Source organism: Lepidochelys olivacea (assembly GCF_965140295.1).
Source record: "Lepidochelys olivacea isolate rLepOli2 genome assembly, chromosome: 26".
NCBI lineage: Eukaryota > Metazoa > Chordata > Testudines > Cheloniidae > Lepidochelys > Lepidochelys olivacea.
In genome coordinates this window covers 10,698,588-10,714,119 of record NC_140436.1, presented here as the reverse complement: position 1 = coordinate 10,714,119, position 15,532 = coordinate 10,698,588, and the positions used below count along the sequence as shown (strand labels likewise).

The window sequence follows — 15,532 nt, the reverse complement described above, 5'->3', positions numbered from 1 at the left end:
CACTTCTCTTGCAAGGCCTTGTTACTGAATTGGTGACTTTTGGGGCCAGCTCTTCAAAAGAGCGCACGGCCAGATTTTCAAGTGTGGAGCATCAAGAATTGGGGGCCAAATTTTCCAAAAGAGCCCAGCACCACTCAGCAGCTCCCACTGTGACACTTACAGACATATTTTTGGAAGCGATCAGAACTCAAAGTGCTTTTTTAAAACTTGAGCAGAAGTCTTGTGGTTTGAAAGCCTTGCAGAAATCTTGCTTCTATTAGTATTTTTATCCCTACAAACACATGCATTCTTAGCATACATATCTTGTTTTGGCAGAAATTACAGAAACCTGTCCCAAGGGCATGGACCATAAGGGTACGTCTACACTGTTATCATAGGGTGTGACTCCAGCACATGTGGATATATCCAAGCTAGCTTTAATTTAGCTAGTTCAGATATCAATTTGTAGCATCACGGGCTTCGACATGAGCTGCACAAGCCCACCCAGAACCCTGGGTAATTACTTGCATGGCTAGCCCATGCTGCTACAGCTTCTCTTCTCCAGTACATAGATTCATAGATACTAAGGTCAGAAGGGACCATTATGATCATCTAGTCTGACCTCCTGCACAACGCAGGCCACAGAATTTCACCCACCCACTCCTGCTAGATTAAAACCCTGTGATTGCAGTATCGCCAGGCCCTGAATCTCTTACCTCACGCTCAGCGTAAAAGAAGAGGTCTTCATGGAGTTCGCCATCCGTCAGCGCAATGATGACACTAGCAGTTCTGTAACCTAAATAAATTAAACAAAGAATCTTTCACAAAAAAAGAGCACAAAGGACTAAACTGGTGCACCAAACACCTAGCCAGTAGTGGGCTGAAAGGGTCAGAAGTGATATATTCCAAACTTTATATCCTTCACTTCTGTTTAACACTCTACATTAAAAAGGCCCCAAGTTTCAATGGAAATTTTTGACCACTTTTAACAAACACCTGTCTACTGCACCAGCCCTCCAGGATTGGCCTGGAGTCACCCGGAATCGGCATCGATCTCTCGGTGACTATTGAAAGCAATCCGGGAGATTTTAGTAGGATATTTTAAGAAAATGACATTACGTCATGTTGGGAGAAAAAATCTCCCAGAATAGCTTCAGTCAGAGTTGGCAACCCTTAAAGCTTAATTCATCTTCATCCTTTCAATCGTATATACTGACAGTGGAGTTGTAACAAGAAGACTGTAATCTTCTTTTATAATATTGATTGTAGCCCAGGCTTGTATGGGCTTCTTTCTGTGTAAATTTACAGCAGCGCTGACTGGAATTAATTTGGGTTTCTGGCAACAGACGCTTGGTATAAATCCAAAACAGCTCCATAGTCATGCATTACACGTGAACATTAATATTTCACTTTAGTAAAAGCTAAATATAAGTTGAAGGTTGTTTCTGAAAAAGTGAAAATCTGGCTAATTAACAGCATTTTTAAATGTCCTAAGTCATCAGGAGGATTTTCCTGCAGTTATGAACAGCTGTGCATTTGTCTGTGCTGATAAAGAGAAAAAAAACAACTTTTTCTGGAACGATCTGGTTTGGGTCCATTTGCTTTTGCAGATAGGCACAAACTTTCCTTCTGTTTCTGTGACCAGACTATCACACAGCCTGTGCCAGGGTTCCTGACCTTGGGGAGTTTTAAAGATGGAAGGAGGAGCCTGTACTCATGGGACACTGAATGTCCTTGTAGAAATGAATGAGGGTGTTATATGGTAAGGCTGTGAATTTCAAAGCATCTATAGGAAACCAAGTACTCAACTCCTGCTGAAAGTCAATGGGATTTGGGCACCTATCTTGCTTAGTCTCCTTTGAAAATCCCAGCCTAGACTAATAAAAAGGTTCTCTCACACAATCATGCAACAATAAAAGGGCAATGACTTGATGAAAAACACTGGAAAACACAATGAGTACAAAGAAAACAGAATGCCAGGCCTTGTGAAAATACAAAATACATAGGCCTATATTTGCAGAATTGTGTGTCTGATTCTCCACTGATTTGCACATTGCATCATCATTTGTATCTCTGCAGTGTGAGATTATATATATATATATATATATATATATATATATATATATATATATATATGGGGGGGGGTAGTTAATGGGGCTGAGCTTCCCAGACAGAGTCTCAGACTGGCACGGTGAAGTTTTGTTGTTTTGCACTGCCATATGGAACCGACACCAAATCAAGCACTTTAAGCACTGAGGGATCACTAAGCATCACACCACCAATCTTCCTCTTTATACAACTGGCCCACAGTCCTCAATATGAAATGTATTCAAAGTCCTTTATTGCTCTTCAGTGTGAATTGAATAACCTTGAATTCCTGCAAAAAGCAACAGTCACACCCGTGTCCTGTAATAAGTTTACGCTCCAGGACTGAAGTCTACCACACAGACAGAAAGCGAGGGGAGCAGGGAAACACACTCTCTTACCTTGCACATTTTCATAGTAAATCTGTTCGCTTGCCTGAAATTAAATCCAAACAGCAGCATTAGCAATAACTGAATAATACTTAGTGGTTGCTCCTAACTGACCTGCTGACAACCTGGAAGTGGCAGCAAGATACCAAATTTGGAGTCTGCATTTTATCACAGGTAACATTCATTCTGAAATTAATGTCCCCTTTAAATTCTGTAACCGCATGCAAAAAACTTTTGCTGCACAATTTTGTTTTCAATTTTACATTTTCCTCTGCTTAGGCTCAGTTCCAAGAGCTGGGGGTTCACTCTGCATGTATCCTGACACTCTTTTGTACCTGTGTTCCCTTGCCAACCAGTGAGATGGACATTATAGCATACCTCATCATTTACTTAGTGTGTCATGGTCAAATTTATCCCAGGAGCATCACCATTGACTGTAATGAATTTGGGAGCCCCCAGCCTAGTGCCTGGGCTAATTTTAGTGTGCTCTTAATATTATTATGTCTATTGCTGTAGCACATAAAAGCCGCAGTCATGGACCAGGGCCCCATTGTGCTAGGTACTGTACATATAAACAACAAAAAGACGGTCCCTGCCTCCAAAGAGATAACAATCTAGGATAAGACAAGAGACAAGAGATGCAGGGAGACACACAGACAAGGGAGTACAAGGATACTATGTGTGCCCTACACTTTAATTCAGCTCATCCAAACGGGGTGAGCTAGCAGGAGTTGTGTTAATCTTATCTCAGGTGGAAATTCCTCTGTCTGCATCTTATGCTTTACACATGAACAAGCAGATTTTGCAAGACAGAGGTCAGAAACTTCTGTGTGTATCAAAGTTTGGAATTAAGAGATGGGTCTGCATCTGGGCTTTGAATTCCTCTTTGAAGCTGGGATTCTGTTTGCTGAATTTGGTTCTGGCTTTGGATTTTGAGTATCCCTGTAAGGTTTGGGGGTGTTGGGGTCTGGGAGTTTTTTCAGGCTCATCTCTGGCTAGAACCAAATCTTGGCTAGCTCTCCTTGCATCCTGGAAAGCACTGTAATTTTCCCATGTGCTGGATTACAGGAATGCAATTCATCTTCATTGTGGGGCATAATCGCTTCCAAAAACCTCTAAAATGTTTAGTGAAGGTGGGAGACAGGGATAAAGAAATCCTGTGTGGTTTGCATGCAAATGTTTGAGCTAATAAAGTCTGCAGCAGGGCAGGGCAAGAGGGAGAGGAGACTACAAGGTGGGGTGGCTCAGCCACCCCATGGAACAGGCTGTTATCCCAGCTTTCAAACCTAGCTGACTACCTGCAGGATCCACTCAAGGCCAAGGCCAGCCACACAAGGGCCCTTGCAGCTTCAGGGTCTCCTGCAGCTTGCCCCCTTTCGCAGCATAGCTCCAAATGGAGCTGTATGGACAGGATTCAGCTGTCCAGTGCCCTCGATCCCTCTCCTGAACAGGTAATACCCAACACTGAAGGCAGGGACACAGGAAGATACTATAGCCTGAGGAGATAATATTCCAGCCGAAAGTCTGCAGGGTGAATGATGTACACCCATCCCCACATAGCCCTGTTCCTCAATCTTTCTGCCTTCAGGATCCCATCCGTTAAGACATGGATAATACCACTTACCTCCCCGGAGCTGTTCTATGGCTTCATGAATTAATTAGTGTTCGCAAAGCACTCTGAGCACCCCCCACCGAAAGACATTGTAGAAGCACTTTAAAATTCGTTTATTCACCCTTTCAAATCCTTCGTGCATGTAAGTGTCGCCTCCTGGCAGAACTTTCTGCAGCTCTTCTAGGCCTTGACGTATCTGATCCCTGAAATATTAAGACAGACGCTCCCTTAGATCTGTTAGCAACTGTCAGGTAGGTCAGGATCTGACATGTGGGCGGATGGGTGGAAGGCAATGGGTACATGCATGGAGGAAAGTCAGGCTATGTCTACACTACTACAGCCTTTGTCAGCAAGCGTATGTCGCTCAGGGGTGTGAAAATTCTACCCCCTGATTGACATAAGTGACACCGACCTAAGCACCGGTGTGCACAGCGCTATATTGGTGGGAGAGCTTCTCCTGCTGACGCAGCTTATGCCGCTTGCGGGGGTGGTTTTTTTATGCCAACGGGCGAGCTTTCTCCCATTGGCATAAAGCGTCTTCACCACACGCACTGCAGCGGTGCTGTGCGTGTAGACATGGCCTAGTCATCTCAGGTCCTGCAATGGATTGCAGCACCCACCCACTGAAGTCAATAGGGCTTCCGGAGCATGCATCCCACTTCCAACAAGGCATTTAAGGCTGGAATGCTCAAAAGAACCGAAGGGGGGCTGAATTTGGGCATCTAAATCCCTGCCTTAAAGGCAAGTATTTGAGAAAGAAAATTGCTACGTTCAGGAATGCCCCTAGTTCCCTCCTCTCGGCCATCTATCTGTGCTAATGTAAATAACCACAAAACGTTTTATTCCATTGGCTACATAATGGCAAGTCAGGCAGTTAAGTACAAACTTTGGCCAAAGTCTTGGTAACCTAAGAATTAAAGGCTTTTATTTTTACGAGGTAACGGGAACACTCGACTGCGTCTCTCTCTAGGGGTGTGAAAACTAGACCAGAGTCAATTTTCATCGCTATTCCCACAGCCTGGAGAAAGCATCACGACAGAAAGATCTCCTCTAATCTGATATTCTGGCATATGTACTTCTCCATACTCACACTCCCTTTACAATGCCAGTATATCTTGCGGCTAGACAAGTGGAGCTGCTGACTTACATCTGGCTCTTATTCTTTAGTCGTGCTTGGTGATGACACAAGCTGAATCAAACAGCCAGGAATGTGATATCGATAATATAAGATCATCCAGCAGGCTCCAGTATATTTGGATATGACGCCTTCCACTCCCAGCCAAACCCAATTTCAAGATTAATGAGCTAATGGAAAAGGCTTTAAGATTCAGGGTGTCCCATTTAATCTTTTGGAAACCCAGGCATAGTGACTGATCAATCAGAAGCTAAGCGGGGGACGGACATGTTTCACTGAGTTGCAGACACCAACATGTAAGAGCGGAGTACAGTTTAGATGTTTTTATAAAGCCCAGATGAAGTCTTTGTGGTATGCGGGGTATCTCTGAATGAACTAATGCTATCTTCATGGGAACTAGATTAAATCAATTTGTATGCAGGACCACACTAACTCTGCAGGCCTGAATGCCAAAGATTTTTAGCCACATGGCCCTAAATCTCTATTGCTGTATGGGTCCAGGATTCTTCCAGGAATGCAAGAGCCAAAAAGGATTTGGGGATAAAATTTCCATGCTTCTATCTATCTGTACCATTTGAGTCTTCAAATGTGGGCAGCCATTCTCTGAGAAATGAGCTCAATTCTGAAAATTATGGAGTTACTGATCCCCAGCTGGAAATACAGGCTTTTTCATGAGTTTTAGGATATAGTGAATCACCCAAATATGATATAGAGAGGCTAGCAATTTCAAAAAACAGACTGTCTCAGGATACTATGGCCCTTCTATTCGTGGATCTTAAAGGAACAAAATACAGAAAAATGAAAAACAAGAATTGAAAAAGTGATCTGGCCTAAATACACTAAAAAATTCCTAAGAACCAAAGAATGCCCACAGTGGGTCAGACCAAAGATCCATCTAGCCCAGTCTCCTGTCTTTGGACAGTGGCCAATGGCAGGTGCTTCAGAGAGAATGAACACAACAGTGTTACACACAAAATGATACACAAAAGTGATCCATCCCCTCTCATCCATTCCCAGCTTCTGGCAATTCAGTTTGGCTTTAGATAAACTGGGCCAAATTCATCTCCATTTATTTCAAAGGAGTTAATTCAAGGATGAGCTTGTCTCAACATTGATAGGCACTTTCAAAATAGGATAGGATGAGATGGAAATTCCAGGACATCAGATCTTATTTTATCTGAACTGAATTCCCCATCCTTTAACAAACAAATTTTCCAAAAGGAAAATTTTCAGAACGATTCAGCTTCTTACAGGCACTAGGTATTCTATATGTTTTCATTTTAAAAGGTTTCTTTTTTGGTGATAACATACTATGGTTAATAAACCCCAGGTAATCAAAGCTTCTTTGATTTGTAATATACATGGCACTGCCTGGCCCCGATTCTGCAATTGGATCTACACAGCTAATCTATCCAGAGCACCAGCCGGGTGGTGAGGGACATCTGCCCTTGTGAAACAGATTGCAGGACTGGGGGCTGAATGAGTCATTGTCAACTGTGACACTAAAGGCAAAGTGGAGTTGTAGAATGCAGTTGGATGGGGGATGGAGTGGGGGGAGATTTTCTCAATAAAAATTAATAACAAAGCCAAGGGTTACTATGCCGATGAAAACATTTTCTGCATTACTATAGATCAGCAATTTTTCAGTTTGAAATTGTGATTTTTAAATTCACAAGCTAAGGTTCCTCTCACCTGGCATGTTCCCTGGGTTCATGCTTCCTGCTAACAGCTCAGTCCTAGAAGAGGCCGAGAGCCTCCCAAGAGGGTCCATCACCTCCAGATGCCCTTGGACACTGGTGAGGCTGAGCACTTAGCAGTAAGCTGAGCATGTGCTTTAGACATGTCCTGAATCAGAGCGTCAGCACTTTGCAAATGGGGCTTCAGCGTTCCATCCGCTTTTTCTGCCGGAGACCTCATACACACTGGCAGCATCCCTTTTCCAAACGGGCTCACCCAAACTAGCACCCAAAGATGCTTTTTTACAAATCCAAGTAAAAGAAAAGGCTATTGATAATTACAGCCTTTGCACACACCTATACCTCAGGAAGGCTGATGATACATGCCAACAGATCCACATTTTACCTGTCAGTCCTCCAATCGAAACAGAAGACTTACACCCGCCAGCATGCTGGATTTTGGCTGGTGCCACACTACCGTCCTGCCTGACATCAACATCATTTCTAGGTCTGTTGGGTAAGCTTATACATTCCCATATGGGAACAAAGGTTTCACATACATAAGTAGCAGGTCTTCTTATGTATGTGACATGCAGCCTTGCAAAAGTCTCCTTGCCCATTCAGTATGGGGGTGGGTTTTCATCTGATAATCGAGTTAAATACCATTCATTTTCTCATTGTCTTCCGTTGTTATAGTTAATGGCACAGCGGTAGATTTCATGCCCTGACTGGCCAGTTTTAATAGCATTTTTTAGGCTGGTATGTATGTAGACTATACTATAGGAAAGTGGCCAGATTCCTATTAGTTCATAAACAGGAGCTATGCTGGTATGCAATCTCAGAGAAGTCCAATATGTAAAACTTATGCTATTCATATAGCATTCACATGTGTTACACATATTTTTTCTTCCACGTGGCAATGAAGTTAACAGGGGAAACTGTAGTGATTAAAGGGGCCTGATCCAACTTACACTGAAGTCAATGAAAAGACTCCCATTGATTTTCTAAGAGGGACCAATGGGAATACTTTCCGGCCCGGTCAAAAAAACACCCAACCCACCGAGATCCTCAGTTTGCCTATGTTATAGCTCCTTACTCCTTGCAAAGGCTTCTCATTAATCTTAATATCCATCACAAATACCTCTAAGTAATTATATACATCAGTCAATTCCAAACCCCCATCCACTTCAAGACACTTCCCATAATAGTACAGGGACCCCAAACAAACTGTCTGGAAAGAGGTGAACTGGAGATGGAAAAAATAATGTTTGGAAAAGCACTGGGCTCCTCTGCACTGGCGGTAAAAGCAACCCCGCTCCTCCCCTTCCAGCATGGAGAAAAGGCAAGGAAATCAAAGGACAGGCCTATGATGGGGAAACAATGTCTTGCTCTGATTTCTCTCTTTCTTCCCCTTTCAATACTCCCCAAGTCAAGCAACCAGTATGTGCTCTTCAGACAGATCAGAACTGGCACATATTCAGCTTTCCAAATCTGGCACACAGGTGCTTCCTCTGCTATTAGGCAGTTATGAAACCTGCTGTCAGGGTGTTTTGGTTTATGGCAGGGGGAGATAGATTATTGGGGAGGGGGGTGTCTTTTTCTTTAAATGGTGAAGGAACCACCTACAGATGTTTCTCGGGAGATTGACAGTAGTTCCCACACTTTGCACAAACAGAGACATTCTTGTTCTGTACATTTGGTCTCTCGCCCCTAGAGCGGAGGTGAGTAAACTCCATGAAAGGTCCTGAAAAGTGAGAATAAGATCCTGAAGCGGAGGGTTATTCTCTGAAGGTGAGATTTTCAAAGCTGCCTGAAGGGATCTGGATTAACTACAATGGAAACTGTGCATCCAGATCCCTTAGATAGCTTTGAAAACTCTCAGGGCAAGTTGTTAGAGTTTACCCTTCCACGGGCTAGATCCCACTCCCACCCTGCACGCCTAGTTCTACTCCGAATCCTTTAGAGAAAGCAAGACCCCCATAGAATTCCTATTGGTATTCTTGCAGTTACCCACACAAAGAAGACCCTTTTCAAAACAATTGCTCCAAACTTGATCTTTCTGATTTTCCAATTCAACTGCTTTACTGACCGCAGATTGGTATTCCGGATCACCTTATTAATATAAGGTTATTAAAAAACAGGTATGAGTACGACAAGTTTACACAATGCTTTACAAAACTGGAGTGAGACCTCTTTTCTGCTCTGAAGAATCTGCAGTCTCAGATAGATGGGGAAAGCAGGGACAAGACAAGATGTAATACACTTGTGAATATTAACTGAATATTCTCTAGAAGAGAATAGCCTTCTACTGCTGCCAACTAATGGAGTTACTCCTTTTTGCTCAAGTGGCAGACGTCTGTGCTTTGGTGCTCAATGTCCCGGGTGCTGAGAACCCATGGTAGGGATCATTACAAAGGCATGGGAGAACAGTTCAAGTAAAGGAAGGCATAGGGAGGATAGTCAATGAGGCAACCCAAGTACTGAGTTATCCTAGAAGAAGCAAATTTAAGGAGGGACTTCACCTAGGTTGCCTGCTAGAGGGGAAACAGTTTCAAGAGCCAGTGGTAGCATAACTGATGGTACGAAGCTGGGAGCAGGAGCAAGAGAGGAACAACATGGTAGGAATTGGGAACAAGATGGGGAATAGGGGGAAATTAAAGCAGCAGGGTAGATTATGGGGAGACCATACAAGACTTTGAAGAAGAGGACAAAAAAGCATGAATTTGATGCAAGAAGAGAAAGGAAAGGATTTGCTGGGACTCAATGGCGGCGGGGGGTGGGTGGGGGGATTACTGGCTTCCCCTTCCTCCCCTGTCACCCATCTCCATGGCCCATTTAGCCCTTTGCCTCTGTACTGAAACACTAAACAAAAGCCAGGTTTCGTAACACAAAGTCAAACCACTGGACAGAAAATGAAGGGGGGAGGGGGGAATTTCCACAGAAAATTTGAAGTTTTTGTCAAAACTAACAACTTCTTCAGGTTTCAGCTGAAAATTCTGGGTTTTTCCAACTTTCTTTTCTCATGAAAAGAATCAAAAATTTTCAAGGAAAGTAGACACTATCGGGGGGGGGGGGGACGATGACAATTTTCCACGAAAAACTAGTGTTGATTAATATTTTCGACCAGTTCTTCCTTTAAGAGCCTAACATACATATCAGATGTTAAGTACAGCCAAGTGATTTAAAGTTATCGAGTCATTTGATATGAAGCCAGAATGCACTAGCCGGGAAAAGTGCAAAAGGAAGGACGTTGCTTTGTGCTATTGCCCCAAATTCTTCTTACCTGTCTTCAGTTAACCTCATTAGAGTTGAGCCTCTAGTTGAGAAAACAATGAATGACATCCTCAGCTGGGGGCTGGAGAAGGAGAACAGACAGAAATGAGAGTGAATGATTTGCAATCCATTTCTCCATTCATTTACCTAGTCAATATTTCTCCTCTCTCTTGCTTTACTCTTCTGGCTCCTCGCAATGACTCTTCACTGTGCCACGGCTCCCCTCCCACCCTTTCTCTGTCTTGTCTTCTTGTAAGATCTTCGGGGCAGGGACTCTCTCTCACTAGATGTATGTACAGCGCCTAGCACAAAGGGGGTGCGATCTTGGTTGGGACCTGTGACTGCTACCATAATAATAATGTAATCATAAGAAGATGAAGGCCTAAACAGAGACGGCTGGAATCAGCAGATGGGAGCCTTATGAAGTCTCATTCCTCCTTGCAAAACCATGGAAATTCCTAAGCAGTTCCCTCTAGAAGTGAATGCCATTCCTCTTTGCATAATTTCCACAATGAGGTTATGCCACAGAAGCAAGTTTGTACACTTCAGTGTCCCCTTACCACTATGTGGAGGAGGGAGGAGATTTGCTTGTGTCTTTTCACTTCTCACATTGGACTCGTGACCCACAGGCTCTCCCCACAGCTACTGCAACATTCAAGGGGTTTGGAAAGACATTGCTCCAGATCGCTTTCTGCAAAGACAAACTCCACTCCCCCTCTTCCACCGCATGGCAGCTGAGAGCCTTAGAGGTAGCTTTACCCTCCCCATGGTACCTCCACAGGATGGTATACTCTGGCCCATAGAAATTAGAGATAGAAGTGATTTATTTGCTTATCTAGCCCATCTTCTGGGGCTCAGTGAATTTGCAACAATTGCTGCTCACCTCTGGAGTAATACCATTGAAATCAATGGAGCATCTTGCATAAAAAAAGCAAATAGGACTCAATCCCTTAAAGTGACCGAGGGTCCAACTGTCAGCTGGTATGAATCAGTATACATCCTTATGTACCACGTGGGATCTGACCCTGAGTTCGCAGCTCACATCACCCAGTTGGGTTTATCTGCAAAACCAGCATTTCTTACCTTATGAACTTGTGGGCAAGATGTTCTACAAAAAAATAGATTTCATTCCAGTGGTGCAGGACGCTTCCTGACCTGGGAAAACAATCATTGCAGGAAATATTAGTTTAATTTCATATAGTTAGGCCACGGCTTTATTATTTCCCAGCCTAATGTATTGTTATACATCTGTTTATCTCATCATTTCTTTTACAACTAAAATTACACCTAAACTTCTTCAACCAAAACTCCTTTTTTGGTGTTTCCTTAAAGTGGGGTTAAGGGGAGGTGGGGTGGAAATCGCATCATATCTCAGACACAACTTTGAAACGCGAAGCATATAATTTATACTGAAGTTGAGCATTTGAGGCTGCTTCTTGACAAGAATATATGGCAGCTCTGTTAGACCTTTAACTTGGCAGTAAGCAAATAACCCAGGGTTAGTGCTGATCTATTTCACTGTCAAGTAAAATATTTTGGGTGGATTCCACTGGCTTACTCACTGTGTCATTGTGCCTAGCTTTCAGCTTGAGTGCATTTGGGGAACATAATGCATTCGGAAGGAGGGAAAGATTCCTAAATCTAAACCACTGTTTCCATTGTGCTGGTGACAATGAGAGGTAAAATATCTTAGACCTATAATTCAGCCATAACTGGTTTATTCTCTAGCATTGTGGTAAAAACCTGTAACACACTGCTGGGATACTCAGAGCTTTGGGCCACAGAGTTATCTATCCACCTCAGCAAGAGTGAGTTTTGCTGGAGATTAGACTGTCTGTCAGCTCCCTGCCATACCAGTCTGTCTTCTTCACCAGAAGACTCCTCAAGGCTCTCCTGGCCTAAACCTTACCAAGCAGGTGGCAATCAGTGAATGCCAGCACCCAAGCTCCTCAGAGATTTTTTTTGCAATGCACAGCCCCCGCTGCTGTACATTGACAACAGATACGTGCTCTGTTAAAGAGCCTGTACATCACAGCTTATTAATTTAACAGGGGTAAATACACCCTTCCCTTCAAACACAGCACAGAATTGGTTTATAGTAAAAGTAAATTGAGTTTATTAACAAAAGAGCACGGATTAAGTGATACCAAGTAAAAGAGATAAAGGTAGAGATGGCTGCAAGCAAACAAAAATGAAAACACACATCCAAAAGTCTAAAAATTGAGCTAGCAAGATACGGTCTTTGTTCAAGATGGTTTCTTCTCACCCAGTCTCCTTTCCAGCTTTTTTACTGGCCAGGACCCACCACAGAGATCAAATCACTTTGTTTCTTTGTCTCTGAAGATGAAGGATAAAGATGGAGTCTCTCTTTGCTCCTTATAGTCCCAAAGAGGCTGCCTTTTTCTTACAAGTCAAGAAGGCCTCCTGGGGATTCAGTCTTCTGTCTCTCTCCGGGGTACAGGAGCCATGTTAATTCTCTGTCTCGTGAGTTCAGGAGCAGGATAACCCCCAGTGGTTTAGTCTGAAAGCTTTGGTTACAGCTAACATGTAAACTGAGGTAAAGCCACTTTCCTTTATCTGGGGTAGACCTGTTTGTCACCTTTACCTACACTAGACTGTCTTGTCTTAAATATGTCCTACTAACATCATACAGAGGGAATTCACAACTTCACATATAATATTAATACATGCATTTTACAGTAATATTAATAACCAGCATGTTATTAGCTTTGATATCATACTTCACAGGACCTATTTCATCCAGATATTATTGCAGTAGTGGGTGGGGTGCGAATATAGGGGTGCCTAGGGTCACACTGATTGGGCCTTAATCCTGCTCCCAGTGAGTTCACAGGGAGATTTGTCATTGATTTTAACTGGATTGGAACTGAGCCAGGAGTTTTCCTTTTTACATTGATAAACAGCAAAAAAGCGAGGTTACTAGAGAATCTATGCAGCAAGTCTGTTTATCAGTCTATGCATAGATTTGTGCAACCCTCACTAACACTGGTGAGCACTGACACAAGTACTCTCCTTGAGTTTACATTGTTTCAGCCTGCTCGGTTGGATTTTTCTTTATTCTGCCGTTACAGAGTCTTATAACAGAAAGAGCAACAATATTCCTGTTAAAGGCTGAGTTGAATATCATCCAAGAGACTAGAAATGTGGAGGTTTGGGACTGGGCGTGGATAAGCTTGTGAAAAAAAGGTAAATGTATCTAACATTTCTCTGTTATGTCTCCTCTCTGGGAAACCAGACTGAGAGCCATAAATGAAATCATCACAACATGCAGAAGCTGGTGCATACAAGTCCGGCCTGGCTGTTAATGACGTGACATCACTTCCCTGACTAAGTGCAATGCAAAGCCAAGCCACAGTGTATGGATTATTCATAGATTTGTTTCATTTTTGTTCACAGCAAGTCAGTAAAAACCTGATTTACTTTCTTGTACTGAGACCCCGAACCATAGCTCTGCTACATGGCTTTGTGCGCTCTTCAGTTTAGTCAATGACACTGCAGTGCTTTCAGGCTTGCATGTAAATTCATAGTTTCAGATGAAACTTGATCATGGGCCCTCTTTCTGCTTTCAATGAAATCACTGGGAGTTTTCCCATTGACTTCCGTGAGATCAGAATTTGGACCCCAATAATAATACCTAGCTCCAATACAATACTTTTCATTGGTACATATCAAAACACTTTACAAAAAAGGGGGGGGGGGTCATTTACAGATGGGGAAACTGAGGCATAGAGAGGCAAAGTGACTTGACCAAGGTCATACAACAGGCCAGTGGCACAGCCAGGAATTGAACCCAGCTCTCCCAAGTCCCAGTTCAGTGCTCTTTCCACTAGGCAACACTCCCTCTCTCTACCAGAATCATCATCTACCGACCATTGTTGCAATCCGGTATTCCTGTGTTCCTATTAGAAGCCTCTGAACTAAACTGGTTTTCACAATTTTTTTCTTAAACACAGTGAGGCAGCTGAAAATGAGAAACAGACACAGAGCCCATACGGTATGTAGGTCGTTATATAAAATGGTGCCATTTTCCATGGCTCAGAGAAGTCCTGGGGTGGTTGTTCTTTTTTTTTTTTTTTTAAGCACAGCATTAGCCAGAACTGAGCTTAAAACCCAGTTGCTTGAGCCAGTTGTATGCCAGCTGCCAGCAAACTACATTCGCTGTTTAAATGTTTGCCTTTGTGATTGTTGTTCCACTGGACTTGGTTTTAAGCGGTTTTGGAAAAGGCAGTTTTCTCAGTTACGCACTGCTTTTTAAATTCCCCACATAAGCTGCAGTTTCAATTTCACCCTCCCCCCATCCCTTTGGAACAAGAATCCAAACATCTAAAATTACAGCTCTTCTTTTTCCATGAAACCTTCCCACACATACATTCACACACAGGGGAAGAACAGCACAAGGTCCAAGACCAGCAGAGATTTCACATGTGGGTTTAGCAGAGCTTTTTATCCTTCTCTCTATGATGATATTTATAAAAACAACTCACTTGCCCCCTGCAAAAAGAGCCAGATTCTCATCTCAGGTAGGGAAGCGTTAATCCAGAGTCAATCCATTGTCTTCAGCAGAGTTACACCACTGTGAGGTCAGAACTGGTTCCCCAAAATTAAATCTTTTGCATATAACTGACCGCATGCCATTGCCTCTGGTATAGGGCTTCTCAATGGGGGGAGGGTGGGTGCCCCCTGCCCTACTGGGGTAACAAAAACATATTAGGGAGTCTAGTTACTGCTGAAAGGGAGAGGGGTCCCTGCTAGATGGGAAAGGGGTGCTGCATGTATGCGTGTGGCGTCACTATATGGAAAATGTAGTGAATGCTCATTTTACTCCATCATCCTTCTTCTTATACAGTCATTTCTACTTTCAAAACTCTTTACAAGCTCCAAGTAACTAATTGTCATGACACCTCTTGTCTGATAGGTAAGGATTGTTATGCCCATTTTTATAGATGTGGGAAAGACATGGGGATGTTAAGTGACTTGCTTGAAGCCTGAGAGAGAGAGACAGACAGAGAGCAGGTATCCAAACTGGGACTGGAGACCAGTAGTTGCTGGTTTCCCAACCTGTTCTCAGACATTTGACTTATCAAAAAATTCTTTATCTAATGGTAGTAGCAGATCTCTTACCCTCTCTCCGGGCCCTCATTAACTTACACACACAAAGCCAGTACATTACACGGTGCTAGCAAACTCCAATCAAGAGCTATTATACTGTGCATGCATTGAAGAGCTTGTTAATGCTGAACCCACAGTCCCAGACACTAGTACCAAATACTGTAGTTCCACCTTCCTGTATATTATCCAATAGTGTGGCTTCTGGGACTGTGGGTTGCCCAAATGACCCAGTGGAACTGTTTGTTATTGGGTA

The 15,532-nt window shown here is 43.1% G+C and overlaps 1 protein-coding gene across 1 annotated transcript in view; it reads right to left on the bottom strand.

Annotated features, from left to right (window-relative positions):
* The window catches only part of ANTXR1 (ANTXR cell adhesion molecule 1), a 179,000-nt gene that overhangs the window by 151,828 nt on the left and 11,640 nt on the right, over positions 1–15,532 (bottom strand). The window contains exons 2-6 of the mRNA XM_084615065.1: positions 11,233–11,304; positions 10,160–10,231; positions 4,187–4,268; positions 2,466–2,499; positions 696–775 (exon numbers count right to left, since the gene is read on the bottom strand). Of these exons, the coding sequence (XP_084471191.1) occupies positions 696–775; positions 2,466–2,499; positions 4,187–4,268; positions 10,160–10,231; positions 11,233–11,304 (340 nt within the window). The remainder of the gene's footprint in view (positions 1–695; positions 776–2,465; positions 2,500–4,186; positions 4,269–10,159; positions 10,232–11,232; positions 11,305–15,532) is intronic.